General features: G+C 47.4%; 1 protein-coding gene across 1 annotated transcript in view; it reads right to left on the reverse strand.

Moving 5' to 3' along the window:
- EDRF1 (erythroid differentiation regulatory factor 1) overlaps positions 1–22,258 on the reverse strand; it is a 266,931-nt gene that overhangs the window by 178,561 nt on the left and 66,112 nt on the right. Inside the window, exons 7-9 of the mRNA XM_063962243.1 lie at positions 12,129–12,250; positions 9,168–9,279; positions 8,298–8,445 (exon numbers count right to left, since the gene is read on the reverse strand). Coding sequence (XP_063818313.1) covers positions 8,298–8,445; positions 9,168–9,279; positions 12,129–12,250 — 382 coding nt within the window. The remainder of the gene's footprint in view (positions 1–8,297; positions 8,446–9,167; positions 9,280–12,128; positions 12,251–22,258) is intronic.

Genomic DNA, 22,258 nt, shown 5'->3' on the forward strand with positions numbered 1-22,258 from the left:
AGGATGCCTCCTCCTTATAACCCTGCCTCCATGTTCAGGCAGGTCAGTTTTGTTAACAAGCCCAGAGCAGGAAGAGGATAAAAGAAAAGAAAGGTATGGTACACATAAGAACATACTCTCACAGACAGGAGAAGGGAACCAGTGACCAAAGCCGCAAACCCATATAGGCCAAGTGCGTCAGGGTGGGCGCCCTGTGGACCCTATAGACTTCAAAGAAAGGTAACAAAAAGGTAAGTCTACCATAACTCTCATTTTCTTCTTTGAGTTCCATAGGACTCGACAGGGGAACAGTACATCAAGGGTGGGGACGCTCCTGAGTGGATAGTAGAATCCAGCGTCCAAATGAAGCATCCTGGGAGGCAAATGTATCAAAGGCATAAAACCTAAGAAAAGTGTGGATAGAAGACCACTTAGTCGCCTTGTACAATTGTTCAGTGGACGCACCACGACGTGCTGCCCATGACGGTCCCACAGACCGGGTAGAATGAGCAGAGGCAGAAGCTGGTACTGGAAGGTCAGCTTTAGAGTACGCTTGAGCGATAGCAATTCTAATCCATCTGGCCAGAGTCTGTTTATTAGCTGGCCAACCACGTTTGTGAAATCCATAGAGGATGAAGGGGGAATCTGATTTCTGAAGTGAACTTGTCTGATCTACATAGATTCGGAGAGCTAGAAACACATCCAGAGAAATTGGGGAGACGAAGGCCAGAACCAAAATTTCCTCATTTAGGTGGAAACGGGAGAAGGAAGGTAACCTGTCAGAGTACGGAGGACAGCCCTGTCCAGATGAAAGACCAGGAAAGGAGGATGACAGGAGAGTGCTCCCAAATCGGACACCCGTTTGGCAGACGCAACGGCCAAAAAAAGGAATAAGGTCTTTGCAGTCAACCATTTCACATCAACTGACTCCAGAGGTTAAAACAGAGGCTGCTGAAGAGCGTCTACAACCATGGACAAATCACAGAGCCACTGGAGGTACGTAGGGAAGCTGGATCCGGATAACGCCCTGTAGGAAGGTGCGAACATCCGGCAATGGAGAAATCCTGCGTTGAAACCATACTGACAAAGCAGAGATGTGCACATTAAGGGAAGCCAGGCAAAGGCCGAGGCTTAACCCATGCTGCAGGAAGGCGAGTATTCTTGATATCCTGAAGACCGTAGGGTCGTAGTGCTTGGTAGCACACCACTGGAAGTAAGTATGCCACACTACAGTATATACAGGCTGAAGGTTGCCGCCTTCCTGTTTGAATTTCCGTAGAACCAGCGACAGAAGGGATACTGGGAGGAAAGACATACATTAGATGGAAGGTCCATTTGACTGAGAGAGCATCCACGAATGCTGCTTGTGGACTCCTGTTCCGTACACTGGAACCTTGTCGTTATGTCGCGGGCCATGAGGTCCACATCCGTCAGACCCCATTTGTCCACTAGAAGTTGAAATACTTATGGATGTGGGACCATTTGCCCACATGAACATCTTGGCTACTGAGGAAGTCTGCGTCACAGTTGAGAGTCCGTGGTATGATGGCGGCCGAGATGGCTGGAAGATGATGTTCGGCCCACTTTAGAATTCTGACTGCGAGTGCCGCCCTGGTGATTGAGATAAGCCACTACCGTGGCATTGTCGGACTGAACCTGGACAGGTCTGCCTTGAAGGAAGCCTTGCGCAAGAGTTAATGCAGTGTATACTGCTCGCAGTTCCAGGACACTGATTGGTAACTGAGCCTCCATTTGGGTCCAACGACCCTGAAACGAGTGCTGTTCAGTCACAACCCCCCCCCCCCCCCCCACACCCGCCAATCCACAGAGGCTGGCATCTATGGTGAGGAGTACCCAGTCTGGGATCCAAAAGGGTCGGCCCTTGTCTAGATGGGTCGTCTGGAGCCACCAAGCGAGGGATAGTTGAACTTCCGGAGGGAGAGTTATCATTTGTTAGATGCTGTAGAGCAGTGTTTCCCAACCACGGTCCTCAAGGCACACTAACAGTCCTGGTTTTAGGGATATCCAGGCTTGAACACAGGTGACTTAATTAGTACCTCAGTTATTTTGATTTAACCATCTGTGCTGAAGCCTGGCTATCACTAAAACCTGCACTGTTGGTGTGCCTTGAGGACCGTGGTTGGGAATGCCTGCTGTAGAGGATGGGAATGAAACGGAGCATATTCCACCATGTCGAAGGTCGAGATAATCAATCCAATGAGTTGCATGGCTGAGTGAATGGACACACGGAGAGGCTAATGCAATTTGAGGACCCAGTCCTGCAGTCTCAAGATTTTGTCTGCTGGCAGGAAGAGCTGCTGACTCAAGAGTCCAATAGAGCTCCCAGGTGTAAAATCCGCTGTGATGGAGTGAGGGATGACTTTTTCCAATTGATGAGCCATCTGTGAAGTTGAAAATAAGAATTTACTCACCGGTAATTCTATTTCTCGTAGTCCGTAGTGGATGCTGGGTACTCCGTAAGGACCATGCGGTAAAGACGGGCTCCGCAGGAGACTGGGCACTCTTAAAAGAAAGATTAGGTACTATATCTGGTGTGCACTGGCTCCTCCCTCTATGCCCCTCCTCTAGACCTCAGTTAGGGAAACTGTGCCCGGAAGAGCTGACATTACTAGGAAAGGATTTGGAATCCAGGGTAAGACTCATACCAGCCACACCAATCACACCGTACAACTCGTGATAACTATACCCAGTTAACAGTATGAACAATAACTGAGCCTCTCTCAACAGATGGCTCATACAATAACCCTTTAGTTAAGCAATAACGATATACATGTATTGCAGAGAGTCCACACTTGGGACGGGCTCCCAGCATCCACTACGGACTACGAGAAATAGAATTACCGGTGAGTAAATTCTTATTTTCTCTGACGTCCTAGTGGATGCTGGGTACTCCGTAAGGACCATGGGGATTATACCAAAGCTCCCAAACGGGCGGGAGAGTGCGGATGACTCTGCAGCACCGAATGAGCAAACTCAAGGTCCTCCTCAGCCAGGGTATCAAACTTGTAGAATTTTGCAAAAGTGTTTGAACCCGACCAAGTAGCAGCTCGGCAAAGTTGTAAAGCCGAGACCCCTCGGGCAGCCGCCCAAGAAGAGCCCACCTTCCTCGTGGAATGGGCTTTTACTAATTTAGGATGCGGCAGTCCAGCCGCAGAATGTGCAAGCTGAATCGTGCTACAGATCCAGCGAGCAATAGTCTGCTTTGAAGCAGGAGCACCCAGCTTGTTGGGTGCATGCAGGATAAATAGCGAGTCAGTTTTTCGGACTCTTGCCGTCCTGGAAACAAAGTTTCAGGGCCCGGACTACGTCCAGCAACTTGGAATCCTCCAAGTCCCTAGTAGCTGCAGGCACCACAATAGGTTGGTTCAAATGAAACGATGATACCACCTTAGGGAGAAATTGGGGACGAGTCCTCCATTCTGCCCTTTCCATATGGAAGATCAGATATGGGCTTTTACATGACAAAGCCGCCAATTCTGACACACGCCTAGTCCAAGCTAAGGCCAAAAGCATGACCACTTTCCACGTGAGATATTTTAGCTCCACGGTCTTAAGTGGCTCAAACCAGTGGGATTTTAGGAATCCAACACACGTTAAGATCCCAAGGTGCCACTGGAGGCACAAAAGGGGCTGAATATGCAGCACCCCTGTAACAACGTCCGAACTTCAGGCAGTGAAGCCAGTTCTTTTTGAGAGAAAAGGGGATAGGGCCGAAATCTTGGCCTTTATGGATCCTAATTTTAGGCCCATAGTCACTCCTGACTGTAGGAAGTGCAGGAATCGAACCCCCTGGAATTCCTCTGTAGGGCCTTCCCGGCCACACACCAAGCAACCTATTTTCGCCATATACAGTGAAAAAGTCTTGCTGTCACGTCTTTCCTAGCCTTTATCAGCGTAGGAATAACTGCATCCGGAATGCCCTTTTCCGCTAGGATCCGGCGTTCAACCGCCATGCCGTCCAACGCAGCCGCGGTAAGTCTTGGATCAGACAGGGTCCCTGTTGCAACATGTCCTGACTGAGAGGCAGAGGCCATGGGTCCTCTGAGAGCATTTCTTGCAGTTCCGGGTACCGAGTCCTTCTTGGCCAATCCGGAGCAAAGAATATTGTTCACACTCCTCCGTTTATTACAATTCTCAGCCCTTGGGTCTGAGAGGAAGAGGAGGGAATATATAGACCGACTGGAACACCCACGGTGTTACTAGTGCGACCACAGCTATCGCCTGAGAGTCCCTTGACCCAGCGTAAAACCTTTTTTAGCTTTTTATTGAGGTGGGACGCCATGTAGTCCACCTGAGGCAGTTTCCATCAATTTGCAAAACTGCGTGAAGACTTCCTGATGAAGTCACCACTTTCCCGGGTGGAGGTCGTGTCCACTCCCGGAATGAACACTGCTGACAGTACGCTTACTTGATTCTCCGCCCAGCGAAGAATTCTGGTGGTTTCTACCCTCGCCACCCTGCTCCTTGTGCCGCCCTGGCGGTTTACATGAGCCCCTGCGGTCTGACTGGATCAGAACCGGTTGGTCGCGAAGCAGGAACTCCGCTTGACTTAGGGCGTTGTATATGGCCCTTAGTTCCAGGATATTGATGTGAAGGCAAGTCTGTTGGCTTGACCACAAACCTTGGAATTTTCTTCCCTGTGTAACTGCCCCCCACCCTCGGAGGCTTGCATCCGTGGTCACCAGGACCCAGTCCTGAATGCCGAATCTGCGGCCCTCGAGAAGGTGAGCACTCCGCAGCCACCACAGGAGAGACACCCTGGCCCTGGGGGATAGGGTGATTAACCGATGCATCTGAAGATGTGATCCGGACCACTTGTCCAGTAAGTTCCATTGTCCTTGCATGGAACCAGCCGAAGGGGATGGCCTCGTATGATGCCATCATCCTTCCCAGGACTCGAGTGCAGTGATGCATTGACACCTGTTTTGGTTTTCAATGGATTCCTGACCAGTGTCATGAGCTCCTGAGCTCTCTCTATCGGGAGATAAACCCTCTTCTGGTCTGTGTCTAGGATCATGCCTAGGCGAGGCAGATGAGCTGTAGGAACCAACTGCGACTTCGGAATATAGAGAACCCAGCCGTGTTGCCGTTTCACTTCCAGAGAAGGTGATACGCTGTCCAGCAACTGCTCTCTTGATCTCGCTTTTATGAGGAGATCATCCAAGTATGTGATAATAGTGACACCTTGCTTCCGCAGAAGCACCATCATATCCGCCATTACCTTGGTGAAATTGGTAATGACAATCCCGTACCGCAATTCTGAGGTACGCCTGATGAGGTGGATAAATGGGGACACGAAGGTATGCATCCCTTATGTCCAGATTCATTTCAGGCTTGCAATGACCGCTCTTAGCGATTCCATCTTGAACCTGAACCTTTTCAGGTATATGTTCAGGGATTTTAATACAATATGGGTCTAACCGAACCGTCTGGTTTCGGGATTATAACATGGTCGAATAATAACACCCTCTTGTTGAAGAAGGGGACCCTTGACCACCACCTGTTGAAGATACAATTTACAAATTGCAGTTAACACTGGCTCCCTCTCTTGGGGGGAAGCCCGCCGGGTCCTCGGCGAGGGGGCATCTTCTCACAGTCCAGCCTGTATCCCTGCGATACAATTTCTATTGCCCAGGGATCTAACAGGGAGTGAAACCCACTTGTGGCTGAACTTACGAAGGCGTGTCCCCACCGGGCCTAGCTCCGCCTGTGGAGCCCCAGCGACATGCGGTGGATTTTTGTAGAGGCCGGGGAGGACTTCTGTTCCTGGGGACTAGCTGTGTTGTACAGCTTCTTTCCTCTGCCCCCGGCTCTGACAAGAAAGGACGCACCTCAGACTTTCTTGTTTCTTTATTCGAAAAGCTGCATTTAATAATGTCGTGCTTTCCTAGGCTGTGCAGGAATATAAGGCAAAATATCAGAATTACCAGCTATAGCTGTGGAGACCAGGCCCGAGAACCTTTCTCCACACAATCCTCAGCCTTCCATATGCCTCTTAAGTCGGCATCATCTGTCCAATGTATATTCTACAGGACACGTCAAGCAGAAATCGACATAGCTTTTGTCTCTAGGACCCAGTATACTCATGTCCCTTTGGGCATGCTTTATAATTATATATCTATCACTTAAGACAGCATCTTAAAATATTTATATGCATACTGTGGTCTCAATCTCTGCTGATAAGGAACCTGTACACGCTGCCACAGCGCTATAAACCCATGCCGACACAATCGCCGGTCTGTGTAGTATACTAGAATGTGCACACTATCTGCAGGATCCCTGAGAATAGCTAGTGCAAACAGGACACCCAAGGGGAAGATTCTCAACACATCCTGGCCCTAGTGGGGAAAGGATACAGCCTGAGAATTCTCTTGTGGGAAGCTGCCGTCTCTTGTCTGGAGATTCCCGCTCTTTTTCCTCATGAGAGGAGGGAAATTTACCTCAGCATTCTTCCCCTTAACATCTGTACTCTCGTGTCAGGGACAGATGAGTCATCAGTGATATGCAAATCATCTTTTATTCCAATAATCATATATTGAATATCTTTTAGCCCTCTTGGCTGTAACTTTGCATTATCGTAGTCGACAGTGGAGTTAAACTCCGTGTCGATATTTTGTTATTTTGGATAGTGAACATAGAGAGACTCTGAAGGACTCTGTGACATAGGGACAGACCAGGGTAGATTTCCTTTCTGTTCCCTAACCTTTTGTGCAATAATTTTACCTCAGCACTTACACATATCCAAACAGGTGTCGGCGTTGTCGACGGAGACACCCTCCCACACACATATCCGCTCTATCACCTCCTTAGAGGAGCCTTTTACCTCAGACATGTCGACACACGCGTACAGACACACCACACGCACAGGGGATGCTCTATTTGAAGACAGTTCCCCCACCAGGCCCTTTGGAGAGACAGAGAGAGAGAGTATGCCAGCACACACCACAGCGCTATATAATACAGGGATGTACACTATACTGAGTGATTTTTCCCCTATAGCAGCTTATATACACAGTTTTGCGCCTAAATTTATATGCCCCCCCCTCTCTTTTTTACCCTTTGTGTACCAGGATACTGCAGGGGAGAGCCTGGGGAGCTTCCTTCCAGCTGAGCTGTGAAGAGAAAATAGCGCCGGTGTGCTGAGGAAGAAGGCCCGGCCCCCTCAGCGGCGGGCTTCTGTCCTTTTATGTACTTTAATGGCGGGGGTTAATGCACATATACAGTTTATCAGACTGTATTATGTGCTTTTCGCCAAGTAAGGTAATCTAATTGCTGCCCAGGGCGCCCCCCCAGCGCCCTGCACCCTACAGTGACCGGAGTGTGTGGTGTGCTAAGGGAGCAATGGCGCACATCTGCAGTGCTGTGCGCTACCTTAATGAAGACCGGAGTCTTCAGCCGCCGATTTTCAGTGCCGCTGTCCGTCTCTAGGGATGCGTGGAGGACCACGGTTTCAGTGCGGACCAGGACACTTTTACCTGCTACCCGCTACTGGCAACGCAGTCCTTGGGTCACCACATCGTGAGCGGTGCTAGTCGCGCAGAGTGGCACCCCCGTCATAAGTACCCATCTTGGCATTAGCCATGCGGGAGTATCGGCGCCGGCGGGGAGTGATGTAGCTTGCAATGCTGAAGTCTATCAGACTTCCAGCGCTGACAAGCTCAATACAAAAGTGTAAAAAAAACCAAAAAACCTGGAGCTGCAAAATAGCAGCCCCCCTGTAAAAAGGTGCATCCAGTTTCCTGCTGGCACCAACTAAAAACTGACCTGCCTGAGCATGGAGGCGGGGTTATAAGCAGGAGGACGAGGCATCCTGGGAAATCTGAAAAGCTTAACTGTTTGATGGCCAGGACCTGATCCCACCACCTACAACCCCAATGTTCCCCTGTGGAGCCCTATGTAACCCGAAGAAGACATTGAAACTTCAGCTAACCTGCATTCACTGCAGCTCTAATGCAGTCTTATACATCCTTAGGATGTGTCCACAGGGTAACAATCTCAGATTGCAGTTTGTAAAGCTGCTCTGACATCACTGCTCCTGCCCTGTGGTTGAATTCACCAAACCCATGCTGTGCAGTTCTACAGTATTACATTTATAATAAATTTACATGGCAACCAATCAGCATTGAAGTAACATTTAAATTTTGCATACTATAAAATTATACAGAGCAGCTGATTGGTTGCCATGAGCAACTTCTCCACTGGCTCACTTCTCCACTATTTTCACTGCTTAGTACATCTCCCCCTTACTCACAGATATATAAAACACCAACTCCTCCATAAACATGTAATAATGTTACCTTTGAACAGCCAGTAGGTGTGACCTTCCTTCGTGCAGTTTGACTTCAGAAATGATAAAATGTTCTGGGCTATGTCTTTTATCACCTTGGTGGAGAAGTTGGACTTTTCCAGATTTGGGATGTCTTCAGTTTTGATCATCTCGTATTTCTAAAAAGTCAAGAATAGCAAGCCGACACCTTGTAAGACCTTCCGTAGGCTTGAGGATCTCTTTGCTCTAAACTGATTCCCATGTGCAAGAGTTCCCTTCAATCCCAAATATTGATTTCCCAAAATCATATTACCAAATATTACACACTTACATAACCATTCTAATGTATTCGCTTGACTAAATCATCAAAAAACGTAAGAAATACTTAGGTAACAAACAGGAGGATTCGGTAGCATGCAGCTTTATTAAAACCTAGCTTGCATAAAACTAAAAAAGCCACTTTAGCAAACTCTTATTAGGACTGATCTTTCTCTTCTGGTTCAATTACCCTGTCCTGGTACAGGGTGGGTTACAGCTGCCATTAAATGAGATCTTATCGGAATCTTAGCAGTCAGCAAGTCTTTCCAGCAACTAAAGGAACAAACCAAATGACAGGTCCAGAAAAAAGACCTAGGGGAGGAACACCCACCAGACTTGTACCCAGGGTAGAAACTTCTTCAGAGCAGTATGTCCACTTTTAGTGGAGTCCTTCTTTAACTCAATCACTAAAGCCTACAGCCCCCACTGGTTTCTGTGGAATGTATTTATTGCTTCAGAGAAGAGATTACAGTACCTTATGTTTTGTACAGTAGCTACCTCTTCTCTAACGCGTCTCACCATTATGTAGCCCTAACAGAACACCCTACCAAGGGCCACTCTAAGCAAGTGGTATTTTACTTACCTGCACAATTCCATTCACATGAAAGCACATGACGAGTTCAGGGACATTACAGATCAGATTGTCCAACCAATAATCAATCCCGGTCAGCACATTGATTGGTTTGTTGTTATCCCTAAAACATAAAAATAAATTGTTTTTTTTTTTTTGTAACATCTCAGGTTTCTTTAATGATACTGTGAGGTTTACATCCACCGTGGTTTTTAAGCAGGATTCTTCTTAATTTCCCATTACCCAGGACTCAACTGGAGCGTTTTTTGTTTTGTTTTGTTTTTACAATGCCAGACCTGTACATTGAGGATAATAATTGTTGCCCAAAGTGCAGAGTGTATGCGTGAACACCAAACAGAACGCTGAAACTGCTTGAACTAGGGTTTACCCTGCCAATAGTGTTCATATGCTAGGTTGTTTTAGCAGGGCACTGCGCCCTGCCCTATTTTTAAAGGGAAAATGCGTCCTCCCTCTTCAGTGGCGCCCTGCTAAAAAAACAGCCTGCCGTGCCATTGCCACTGCATGAATAGATGCCGTGCGCACCCGCACGGCATCTACTTGCAGGAAAGGGAGCACTTGGGAGAAGTCCTTCGTAGGTGCTGGCCAGGCCACCTTCACTGTTTGCCTCTGACGAAGCTAAATAGCGAAACGCCGCGTTAGGTTGCTGTAGCTTATGTGAAAATGATGGACTCTATATTTACTTTAACTTTTATTTCAATCATGTTGTAATATTGTGAACATCAATCATATGTGAATGCACCTAGAGTGACCCACTGTTTAGATATTCTTAGTGCTTGACTGCCCCACAGTGGTAGTAAAAGATAGTGTTGAAGAGACACTGTAAAAATTATACAGGTACACCACCGATTTTCCGGCAACCGATGATCCGGAACCTCTTTTAATCCGGACAATTTTGATTTGTCCGGATTAAAGGGGGTTAGGGACATCCTTTAATCCGGAACATTTTCTGCGCATGGGCGTAACACGCAATACGTGCAAGTGTCAGTGGGTACAGCTTCCACGGACACTGCAGGTGACACAGCAAGCATCAGTGGGGCTGTTATGGCGTCCAAGGTCACAGCAATTACCGCACATGGGCGGAAGACACAGCGCGCACAAGTGTCAGTGAGTACAGCTTCTGAGGGCACTGCAGGTGACACAGCAAGCATCACACACTACTGTGTTTATTCATTAATTAATATTATACTGTAGCATATATTTTACTAGTTATTGCTTTAGAAATGTTCTGAAGGTGCAAAATTAGTTTCCACCGTTAATCCGGCAAAATCGATAATCCGGCACGGCACTGGAACCGAGGATGCCGGAAAATCGGTGGTGTACCTGTATATGCATTTCCCAGAATCCTTAATACTTGGAGTATAGAGATAGTGAGATTATATATGCTACCACACTCCAAGATTTTGCTATCCAATATCAAGATAAGGGGGTTTGCATAGTACACTCCTTTGGGATAAGGAAACTTTATCTATAAGGAGTATTTATACAGTTACTATATCCCAACACTTCTCTCCCTCAGTGTATTAGTTTAACCTGAGATTTGGGAGCCACTTATCATTCCCCATCTCAGTGGTACAAAGATAGATATAACATCACGTTGAATGGGATTTTTCCATTCACACTACCACTTATGTGAGATAGGAGGGACTTTTGGAGCCTTAAGTGGATTGGTCCACAATAAATATATCTAAACAAATCACTATATATATATATATATATATATATATATATATATATATATATATATATATATATATATATTTAGATATATTCACAAGAGGCTTGGCAGTGGGCGCTAGCACCTATTAATGTATTTCTTATACAGAATATATAAGTCTAACTAACAAGTCTAACTGTGAGGCCTAGAGCTCGAGGTGCATGACACTTTTTGAGGACATTGGGAATCCCACCCATTAGGGCATAATTTAAGAAACAAGAATATATGTAAAATAAACCCATTAAGTCCCACAGATTTAATATTGATTGATATGTTTACTGGAGATCATACTGTACCCAAGATTGGATGTCATATTATGCTACATTAATACATTGGGCACAGACCCTTTGCTCTCCCTTTATTCTGTGAATTTCTTCAGAAAAAAGAAAAAATATTTCATAGAGTCCTTTCACATATAGCGTTTTTTTAATACACATTTTCATTCTTTTTGACACCTCTACACTTTCTCTTTTAAATAAATTCTTCGCTTTTTATGCATATCTTTTACTTGGAATACTAATAAAAGTTATATTTTAGCTACCGTATATTTTTTGTGCACCACATTCTGGACATTTTCCTTTCTTCTTTGAATCATGTGACTAATTTCCCATTACCCAGGACTCAACTGGAGCGTTTTTTGTTTTGTTTTGTTTTTACAATGCCAGACCTGTACATTGAGGATAATAATTGTTGCCCAAAGTGCAGAGTGTATGCGTGAACACCAAACAGAACGCTGAAACTGCTTGAACTAGGGTTTACCCTGCCAATAGTGTTCATATGCTAGGTTGTTTTAGCAGGGCACTGCGCCCTGCCCTATTTTTAAAGGGAAAATGCGTCCTCCCTCTTCAGTGGCGCCCTGCTAAAAAAACAGCCTGCCGTGCCATTGCCACTGCATGAATAGATGCCGTGCGCACCCGCACGGCATCTACTTGCAGGAAAGGGAGCACTTGGGAGAAGTCCTTCGTAGGTGCTGGCCAGGCCACCTTCACTGATGCGGACAGCTTGGGCACATCCCCATAAGTGATGTAGAGGGGCAGGCCCGCCCCCAATTGTGATGCCGGCGGGACACATCCCATCCAGACACGCCCCCTATCAGTGCACGTGCACAGAGTGCCCCCGCAGCTCCTGCATCCTGCCGGCACAGAATCCATAAGTGAACACTAACATAATAATACATGTAGAGGCAGTTACAAGACAGATCCAGTCTTCCAGACCCATTTTGCATTTCTCCAGCTTACCGGAGACGTAGGCTGACAGCTGGATATCGCCCTCCTCCAAAAATAGGCATATTAGAGCCCACTAACATATGGATGTCTTCAAATGTCCATAGGATGTTCCTAACAAAGTCGTTTTTAAGACCCTGCAAAGACGGCAAAATAAAGGAGATCAAAAACAACAAACCATGATGAGATCATTAAAGAATGGATGTAAAATAGGATTTTGGTTCTTACCTGATAAATCCTTTTCTCTGAATTTCATAGGGGACAATGGAGAGACACTGGTTATAACTGGTGCTGAAGGAGTATGAGCACTAAATAGTTAATGCTTGACAGCACAGGCTCCTCCTCCTCTATACCATGCCCCTGAACAGCCAGCTATTACTAACAAAGCTCAAAAGATAGAGTAGTAGGAGAAGGGGAAACAAAATAAGGCACACAAACATGCATGTTGAATGAAGCCAGTGGGCTTGGGCAGCTATAATCCAAGAAACAACCCCAAGCAAAATCCAGGAGTGTACGGACAGGCATCCAGTATTCCCTAAGGAATTCAGAGAAGATGATTTATCAGGTAAGAACCAAAATCACATCTTTCATTCATGAGGGACACCAGGATGCCCCAAAGCTTTCCCCTAAAGGGAGTGAACGCTTCTGTACTCTGTGTAGGACCATTTGCCCAAGACTAGTGTCTCTGGAGACGAAGGTGTCAATCCTGAAGAATTTAATGAAAATGTGTGCAGAGTACCACATAGCAGCTGTGGAAAGTTGCTCCGCGCACTCTAAATTAACAAGACACAAAAAAAGCTCACGTACTCCAAGCGACACTGTCAAACAAACATATTTCCAAACTCATCTCTGCTCAAGCCCAAACGACTGTTTAATACATTTAAATCACTTCTAAACCCTCCCTCACCAAACCCGCCAGCCACTATCAAGGCACATGATTTTGCTTCCTACTTCTAGGACAAGATTGATAAGATCCGAGATGAAGTGGTATGCTCTTCCTCAGCCAGTGACCTGCTCAATTCCCTACATGAACCCTTCTGGCACTCTCTCTTCACTTGATTCCACAAATGAAGATGAAGAATCAACACTTCTCATTTTCCTACTCTACTACCTCCCCTCTTGATCCTATACCCTCACAAATCAGTGAAGGTGCATACACACTGGGCGTTTTTGCCCAGCGTGTATGCACAGCGATGATTGCTGACATCGCTGGGCTGAAAAGCGCTCAGTGCATACACACTGAGCGCTTTTCCCCCCTGCCTAGCGATGTCAGCGGGGGTGAGCGGCTTTCCACACCAGGACGCTACGGAAAGCCGCTCAACCCGCCATTCATCTACTGGTAATACCAGTAGATAAACGGCGGCTGCCAGCGATGAAGCGGGAGCGCGCATCAGCGCTCACCCTGCATACACACTGGGTGGCTTTGAGCTGAAAGTAGCTCAACACACCAAAAGTGAGCTGCTTTCAGCTCAAAATCGCCCAGTGTGTATGGGCCTTAACACTCTGTCTCCTTTGCTCATCCCAACCTTAACATCTGTAATCTCTCTCTTTTGCTCTAGTATCTTTCCTTCACTGTTCAAGCATGCAGGGATTACTCACATTCTGAAAATAGGATTTTAAATACCCATCGGTAAATCCTTTTCTCGTAGTCCATAAGTAATATTGGGGACACATTAGTATGATGGGGTATAGACGGGGTCCAAAGGAGCCAGTACACTTTAAATTTCTTCAACTGGGTGTGCTGGCTCCTCCCCACTATGTCCCCTCCCACAGTCAGTCAGTTATAGGTAAAAACATGCCCGAAGGAGAAAGGACATATATGAGAGAAGGAAATATGATAACAAAGAGTGGTGAGATTTACATACCAGCACACCACTAACATAACAACCAGCAACGGCCGGTAACAACAGCAACAGCTGAACAGGTAACCACATAACAAGAACATGCAGAAAAGGTAACGCACTGAGGCGGGCTCCCAACATCCCTTATGGACTACGAGAAAAGGATTTACTGGTAGGTATTAAAATCCTATTTTCTCTAGCATCCATAATGGATATTGAGGAATGTAGTACGATGGGGGATGTCCCAAAGCTTCCAGAACGGGCGGGAACGTGCGGAGACTGCTGCAGCACCGCCTGCCTAAACTGGGTATTAAACTTATAGAACTTCACAAAAGTGTTCTTCCCCGACCAGGTAGCAGCTCGGCAAAGTTGTAAGGCCGAGACTCCACGGGCAGCCGCCCAGGAAGAACCCACTGATCCCGTAGATTGGGCCTTCAGAGACTTAGGAACAGGTAAGGCTACCGACACATAGGCTTGTTGAATAAGCCTAATCCAACGAGCAATGGACTGCTTTGAAGCAGGAAAACCCTTTTTCTGTGCATCATAGAGCACGAACAAAGAATCCGTCTTTCTGATCCGAGACGTTCTCTTGACATAGATCTTCAATGCTCGCACAGCATCCAATGCCTCCAGAGGAGGCAGAAACGCCAGAACTGGACGGAATCACAATAGGCTGATTCAAGTGAAACGCAGAGACTAACTTCGTCAGGAACTGCTGCCTAGTCCGGAGCCCTGCTCTCTCCTCGTAAAAGACCAAGTATGGACTTTTACACAAAGAAAGCCCCAAATTCTGAGACATGTCGAGCAGAAGCCAGGGACAGTAACATCACCATCTTCCACGTGAGGTACTGGTCTTCTACTGTCACCAGAGGTTCAAACCAGGACGATTGTAGAAATTCCAACACTACATTCAGATCCCAGGGTGCCGTGGGCGGCACAAAAGGAGGTTGGATATGGAGTACCCCTTGCAAGAACGTCTGAACTTCTGGCAACACTGCCAATTTCTTCTGAAAGAAAATGGAGAGGGCTGAAATCTGGACCTTAATGGAACCCAGACTTAAGCCTTTAGCCACACCAGCCTGCAGGAACCGTAAGAAACGGCCCAAGTGAAACAATAGCAATAACCTTCTTGGAAAGGCCCTTGTGAGCTAGGATGTTCCGCTCAATCTCCATGCCGTCAAACGAAGTCGCCGTAAGTCCGGGTAGACGATCGGTCCTTGTTGAAGAAGATCTCTTCTTAGTGATAGAGGCCAAGTGTCTTCGTCGGACATGTCCAGAACATCCGTGTACCACGCCATCTGAGGCCAATCCGGGGCAATCAGAATTGCCTGGACTCCGATTCCTGATTCGCTTTAGCACCCTTGAGAGTAACGGAATCGGAGGAAACAGGTAGACCAGCCGGTAAGATCAAGGCAACGTCAGTGCATCCACTGCCCTCGTTCGGGAACCAGGGACCCTCGGGCAATACCAGGGAAGCTTCTTGTTGAAATGAGAAGCCATCAGGTCTATCTGCGGGCAGCCCCATCGGTTGATGACCTGCTGGCGGAGATTGTGACAACTCAGCAAGTCCGCTTCCCAAATGTCCACACCCGGAATGAAGATTGCTGACAAAGCTCTTGCATTTCTTTCCACCCAGAGGAGTATCCTTGACAGCTCTCGCATGCAGACTCTGCTTTTTGTCCCTCCTTGTCGATTGATGTATGCCACCGCCGTGGCGTTGTCCGACTGTACCTGGATCGCGTGATCCCCGGGCAGAGAAGAGGCCTGAAGCAGAGCATTGTAGATGGCCCAAGTTCCAGAATGTTGATCAGAAGAATGCTTTAGTGGGTTGATCACCTGCCCTAGAACTGATCCCCATTCCCTTAGACTCGCATCCGTCGCGAGGAGGGTCCAATCCAGAATCCCGAAAATACGGCCTTCCAGGAGATTTGAGGACTGTAGCCACCATAGGAGGGAAATCCTGGTCTGAGGTGACCGCCAAATCAACCGGTGCATCTGTAGATGTGATCCGGACCACTTGCTCAGGAATCCAACTGAAATATTCTGCCATGGAACCTCCCATACTGGTTCGCCTCGTATGAGGCGACCATCTTTCCCAACAATTTTATGCAAAGATGGATAGACACTGGAGTAGGTCGGAGCACTATGCGGACCATCTCCTGAAGTGTTCTCGCCTTGTCTTCCGGTAGGAACACCTTCTGGGCAACAGTATCCAACAACATCCCCAGGAACAGGAGCCTCTGAGCTGGCTCCAGGTGGGACTTCTGTAAGTTGAGGATCCGCCCATGGTCTGACAGAAGATGGATAGTGCAGTCGATATGGAGCAATAAAAGCTCCCTGGATCTTGCTTTTATCAGAAGATCGTCCAGGTAAGGGACAACATTGTCCCCCTGGACCCGGAGTTGGAACATCATCTCCGCCATCACCTTCGTGAATACCCTCAGGGCTGTGGACAGACCAAAGGGCAGTGCCTGGAATTGGAAGTGATCGTCCAGCAGGGCAACCGCAGGTACGCCTGATGAGGCGGCCAAATCGGAATATGGAGGTAGGCATTCTTGATATCCAAGGAGACCATGAATTCCTGTTCTTCCAGGCCCGCAATCACTGCTCGCAGTGATTCCATTTTGAACCTGAACACCTTCAAATAAGGATTCAAAGATTTTAGATTCAAAATGGGTCTTCACGAACCGTCCAGTTTCGGCACCACAAACAGGTTGGAGTAAAACCCCATGCTGCGTTGCGGTATTGGTACTTGATCAATGACGTGGGACTGGACCAACTTTTGGATGGCCTGTTGCAACGTAACTTGCATAGCCTCCAAAGCTGGTAAGCTTGATTTAAAAAATTGTTGGGGAGGGGTTCTGTGGAACTGCAGCTTGTAGCCTTGAGAAACGAGATTTCTGACCCAGGTATCCAGGCAGGAAGTCTACCAGACGCGGCTGAAGTGACGAAGACGAGCTCCCACCTCGAGATCCCCTCGGGGTGGGTGTGCACCGTCATGGGCGAATCACAGAGGAGACGTGTAGTGTCCTGAATATGTTTTAGGAGGGTCACCATAGTGACCAAGGGCATATCCCCCGAGAGGCCCCCTGAATTTAAGTGGCTCAGGAATGAATGGCATGGGTCATCCAGCAACGCGCAATGACCGGCCTTTGTGAGACTCCTGCTGACATGTAAATAGATTTAAGTGTAGTCTCTATCTTCCGATCCCCAGGATCCTTCATGGTAAAGGAGCCCAGAGCAGGCACCATCGCCTTTTTGGACAGGCTGATACATCCACCCCAGTGGGTTCCTCCCAAAATTTCCTACCTTCAGCAGCAAATGGGAAAGTGTGCAAAATTTTTTTGGACACTTGGAATTATTTGAATGGATTTTTCCATGCCAGCTTGAATAGGTCATCTAACTCTGTAGAGTCAGGGAAAGTGATGTGACGCAGCGTCCTCTAGAGGGAGCTTTAACACGTCCCTTATAGCCAGAATTAGGGGTTCAATACACTGAGCAGAATCAGGATCCCCACTAACTGGATCCAAATCATGCCTATCCCCCTGTATATCATCATCTGTATCAGAGAGCAGAGCAGGTAACCCACACCTCTGTGTACCTGCATGAGAGGCGGGGCTGTGCTGCATATTCCCTAGCAGCTAAATCTGCAACAGCTTGTTGTAGTAGCTGAGTTTTCTACACATTAGCAGTGAGTTGAGAGGACATATCCAACATCATAGTTTCAAGAGACCATAACCAGTGGGGCTCTGGACCCTCTCCCCCAGCCGCTTCACTGATTTGTGAAGATTGGCTCCATTGTTCACAGGAAACAGAATCAGTAGATAATGGAGAGAATCTGGTGTGACATACACTGCACAGCTTGTGTTTACCCATGTTTCACAGTAAGTACAAAACATACACATACACCCAGACAGTTATATTGCAAGCCTGCCCTACTGTATGTGAGAGGAGACACAGAGGTAGAGAGGACACCAGCAAACCCAGTGAGGCTGTCAGCTCACTATATTACAGTAAACACTAATTCCTTTCCTAAAGAGGACCCAGATAGTGTACACAAGCGGCTCTCCCCCCTTTGCTACACCCTGTACCAGATATCCAGCGTGGCTGAGGAATCAGGAAGCACTATGTGTGCTGAAAATGGCTGCAGTAAGCAGATGAACGCGCCAAAACGCCTCAGGTCCCGCTCTGATGTAGCTCCACCACTCCAATGGCGCCGAAGCTACAGATATATTTTATACTGGCAAAGGCTCATTACAGCTAAAAAAAAACATCACAAGTGCTAGTTCTAGCGGTTTTGTGCCAGTCTACACGGGATATCTTAGCGGGAACCCCCCCCCCCCCCCCAGGGAGAGTCCCGTACGCCGTGCCAGTGCTCAGCCGCTCTTGAACCAGGAGACCCCCCAGTGGGGACCCCGGTGTGTACTGAGTGTCCAACAGGGCTCCCAAGTGGAGCAAACATTGGGATGGGATCAGGCTGGACGTCTGCCAATTTAGGAGCCAGACGTGGGTACTTGAGCACCTGAATCATCAAATGAGGATGTTCTTGTAATTAGACTGGCAATTGTTGAAGGGACAATCTTGACCTCCTGAAGCTGCAGGGCAGCCACCATAATGGACATTACCTTCGTGAAAACATGAGGTGCTTTTGTCAATTAAATGGCAAGGGCTGAAATTGCAGTCCTCTCGAACCATTACCAAAGTGCAGTAAGCACTTATGGTCCTCCTGGATGGGAATATGTAAATAGGTGTATCTAACATCCAGGGACACCATGTAATCCCAAGGCTCTAAAGGGGGGGAATTCAATTCTCAATATGGGGATGTAGCTCCTAGGTTAAGTGCCCAGAGCTATTCAATTGCTAGTCGTGACATTACTGCGCTTGGTAGAAGCATCCCGTCTAGCCCCCTGCAAAGCCCCAGGCATTAGTTGCGGTAGGTACATAACCCAGTAGCCACATCCCCGCAATGAGAATTGAATTCCCCCCCCAAAAATGCACGCTTGACCCGAGATTCCATCTTGAACCTGGGAACCCAGAGATAGACACTGAGTGACTTCAGGTTCATGATGGGGTGAAAGGAGACATCTGGTTTCTGCACAAGGAAGAGATCGGTGTAGAAACCAGTTTCTTGATATGGAGGTGTTACTGGGGTGATGACAACAGAGGCTAGAAGAGCCCTGATGGACTCTTGTAAAGCCTTGGGCAAGACTCGGTGGAGAGAAAGTCCTATTGTGAAGAATGGACTTTTAGGGAGCTCCATGGAAGCATAAAACATAGCCTTGTATCATGATGCTTCACACCCAAGAGTCAGTTGTTGTTTGCAGCAAGGTTTTGCAGAAATGTAGAAGATGACCTCCCACCATAGGAACTATCATATGGAAGTCCATCCCTTCATGCAGGCGGTTTATTAGCAGGTTTGGAAACTGGCCTATGGCCCAGTTAAATTTTGCATACTCTTGGACTTAACTCCTCTGGAGAAGGATCCCTGGCCTTGAAGACAGAGCTGGTTAGCCCTGCTCAAGGACCGAAAGGAAGAAGTCCTGGCCTTCAACGCAAAGGCTGAATCGGAGGCAACATCCACAACGATTTTATCCAATTGAGATCCAAAATGCTCCTTGCCATTTAATGGAATGGACTCCAGGGTTTGTTTTTTTTTTTTTTTTTAAATTCCAGATCCACCTGCCAAGAATGGAGCCAGAGAGCTCGCCTGGCAGCCACAGTGGAGGCAGAACGCTTGAGTCAGTGGCAGCCTTCTCTAAATTAGATGCCGCTTCTCTGATTGTCAACCATGCAAACCAATCCTGAGCGATGCATGAAGACTCTTACTCATCTAAGGAAACTAGTAAATTTGTAAATTCCTGGAAGAATTTCTCTTGCCAGACATATTAAGTAACCTGGGAGGTAATACCAACAAAGGCATGTAAAGTGGCCTGTGTGGAATGATGTGCACTGAACAGCAGCAAGCTACAAACAATACAGAAAATTGCTATCCTATGGAGATACTGCACTGTAACAGGTTGCACAAAACTAACTGTAGAATTGCCATCAGAGAAACACACAACAGTATGAATTTAAACCGTTGTATGCAAGTAAAGCAGGATATTATATCTATATATAGCAAACCTTGTCTTAATAAGCATAAAATACACACAGCAGCACTGGAAAGGGGTTCACTACGATATGCCGGCGGTCGGGCTCCCGGCGACCAGCATACCGGCGCCGGGAGCCCGACCGCCGGCTTACCGACAGTGTGGCGAGCGCAAATGAGCCCCTTGCGGGCTCGCTACGCGCGCCACACTATTTTATTCTCCCTCCAGGGGGGTCGTGGACCCCCACGAGGGAGATTAAGTGTCGGTATGCCGGCTGTCGGGATCCCGGCGCCGGTATACTGTGCACCGGGATCCCGTCAGTTGGCATACAGAAGACCACCCCTCGAAAGTACCATGCAAACATAAGTTTAGGAAGTTCAGAAATACACATTTAAAAATTGTCTGTTTCCAACTACTGCAACACCTAACTACGTGAGGTAAAGTATAACTGGACACAATATGTGAGGTATAGAGAAGTAGCTGTACTCTCTTAAACTTTCAACTCAGCTGAGCCTTGCTGATGACGGCCACCCATGGTCTGTGATGAGTAGAGAATGATGGGAGCTGTATAATGGGTTGCGCCAAAGGGCGGTGGAGGTGCGTTCCTAGGCAACTAACCAGGGTCCCCCACCGTTCTCACAGCATTACATTAAATCAACATCCCTGGTGGTTCAGTGAGGTAGCTGCGCACCTGGCCATAACTAGGCCACCCCCCTGGCTGCCTCCTTCACCAAAAATAGCTCCGGGACACAGGTAAGACTGCTGCGCCGGAGCAGGCCTGGCAAATGGGATTGCCAGTGTGATTACTGTGTGCAAAAGTACCACGAACCACCCTGAAAAAGAAAATAAGAAATTGTAAAAAAAAATAAGAATTTACTTACCGATAATTCTATTTCTCGGAGTCCGTAGTGGATGCTGGGGTTCCTGAAAGGACCATGGGGAATAGCGGCTCCGCAGGAGACAGGGCACAAAAGTAAAGCTTTACGATCAGGTGGTGTGCACTGGCTCCTCCCCCTATGACCCTCCTCCAAGCCTCAGTTAGGTACTGTGCCCGGACGAGCGTACACAATAAGGAAGGATTTATGAATCCCGGGTAAGACTCATACCAGTCACACCAATCACACCGTACAACCTGTGATATAAACCCAGTTAACAGTATGATAACAGAAGAGCCTCTAAAAGATGGCTCCCTACAACAATAACCCGAATTAGTTAACAATAACTATGTACAATTATTGCAGATAATCCGCACTTGGGATGGGCGCCCAGCATCCACTACGGACTCTGAGAAATAGAATTATCGGTAAGTAAATTCTTATTTTCTCTATCGTCCTAGTGGATGCTGGGGTTCCTGAAAGGACCATGGGGATTATACCAAAGCTCCCAAACGGGCGGGAGAGTGCGGATGACTCTGCAGCACCGAATGAGAGAACTCCAGGTCCTCCTTAGCCAGAGTATCAAATTTGTAAAATTTTACAAACGTGTTCTCCCCTGACCACGTAGCTGCTCGGCAAAGTTGTAATGCCGAGACCCCTCGGGCAGCCGCCCAAGATGAGCCCACCTTCCTTGTGGAGTGGGCCTTTACAGATTTAGGCTGTGGCAGGCCTGCCACAGAATGTGCAAGTTGGATTGTGCTACAGATCCAACGAGCAATCGTCTGCTTAGACGCAGGAGCACCCATCTTGTTAGGTGCATACAATATAAACAACGAGTCAGATTTTCTGACTCCAGCTGTCCTTGCAATATATATTTTCAATGCTCTGACAACATCCAGTAACTTGGAGTCCTCCAAGTCACTTGTAGCCGCAGGCACTACAATAGGCTGGTTCAGATGAAATGCTGACACCACCTTAGGGAGAAAATGCGGACGAGTCCGCAGTTCTGCCCTGTCCGAATGGAAAATCAGATATGGGCTTTTGTAAGATAAAGCTGCCAGTTCTGACACTCTCCTGGCCGAAGCCAGGGCTAGTAGCATGGTCACTTTCCATGTGAGATATTTCAAATCCACATTATTTAGTGGTTCAAACCAATGAGATTTGAGAAAGTCCAAAACAACATTGAGATCCCACGGTGCCACTGGGGGCACCACAGGAGGCTGTATATGCAGCACTCCCTTAACAAAAGTCTGGACTTCAGGAACTGAAGCCAATTCTTTCTGGAAGAAAATCGACAGGGCCGAAATTTGAACCTTAATAGATCCCAATTTGAGACCCAT

The sequence above is a fragment of the Pseudophryne corroboree genome, chromosome 3, assembly GCF_028390025.1.
Source record: "Pseudophryne corroboree isolate aPseCor3 chromosome 3, aPseCor3.hap2, whole genome shotgun sequence".
Lineage (NCBI taxonomy): Eukaryota > Metazoa > Chordata > Amphibia > Anura > Myobatrachidae > Pseudophryne > Pseudophryne corroboree.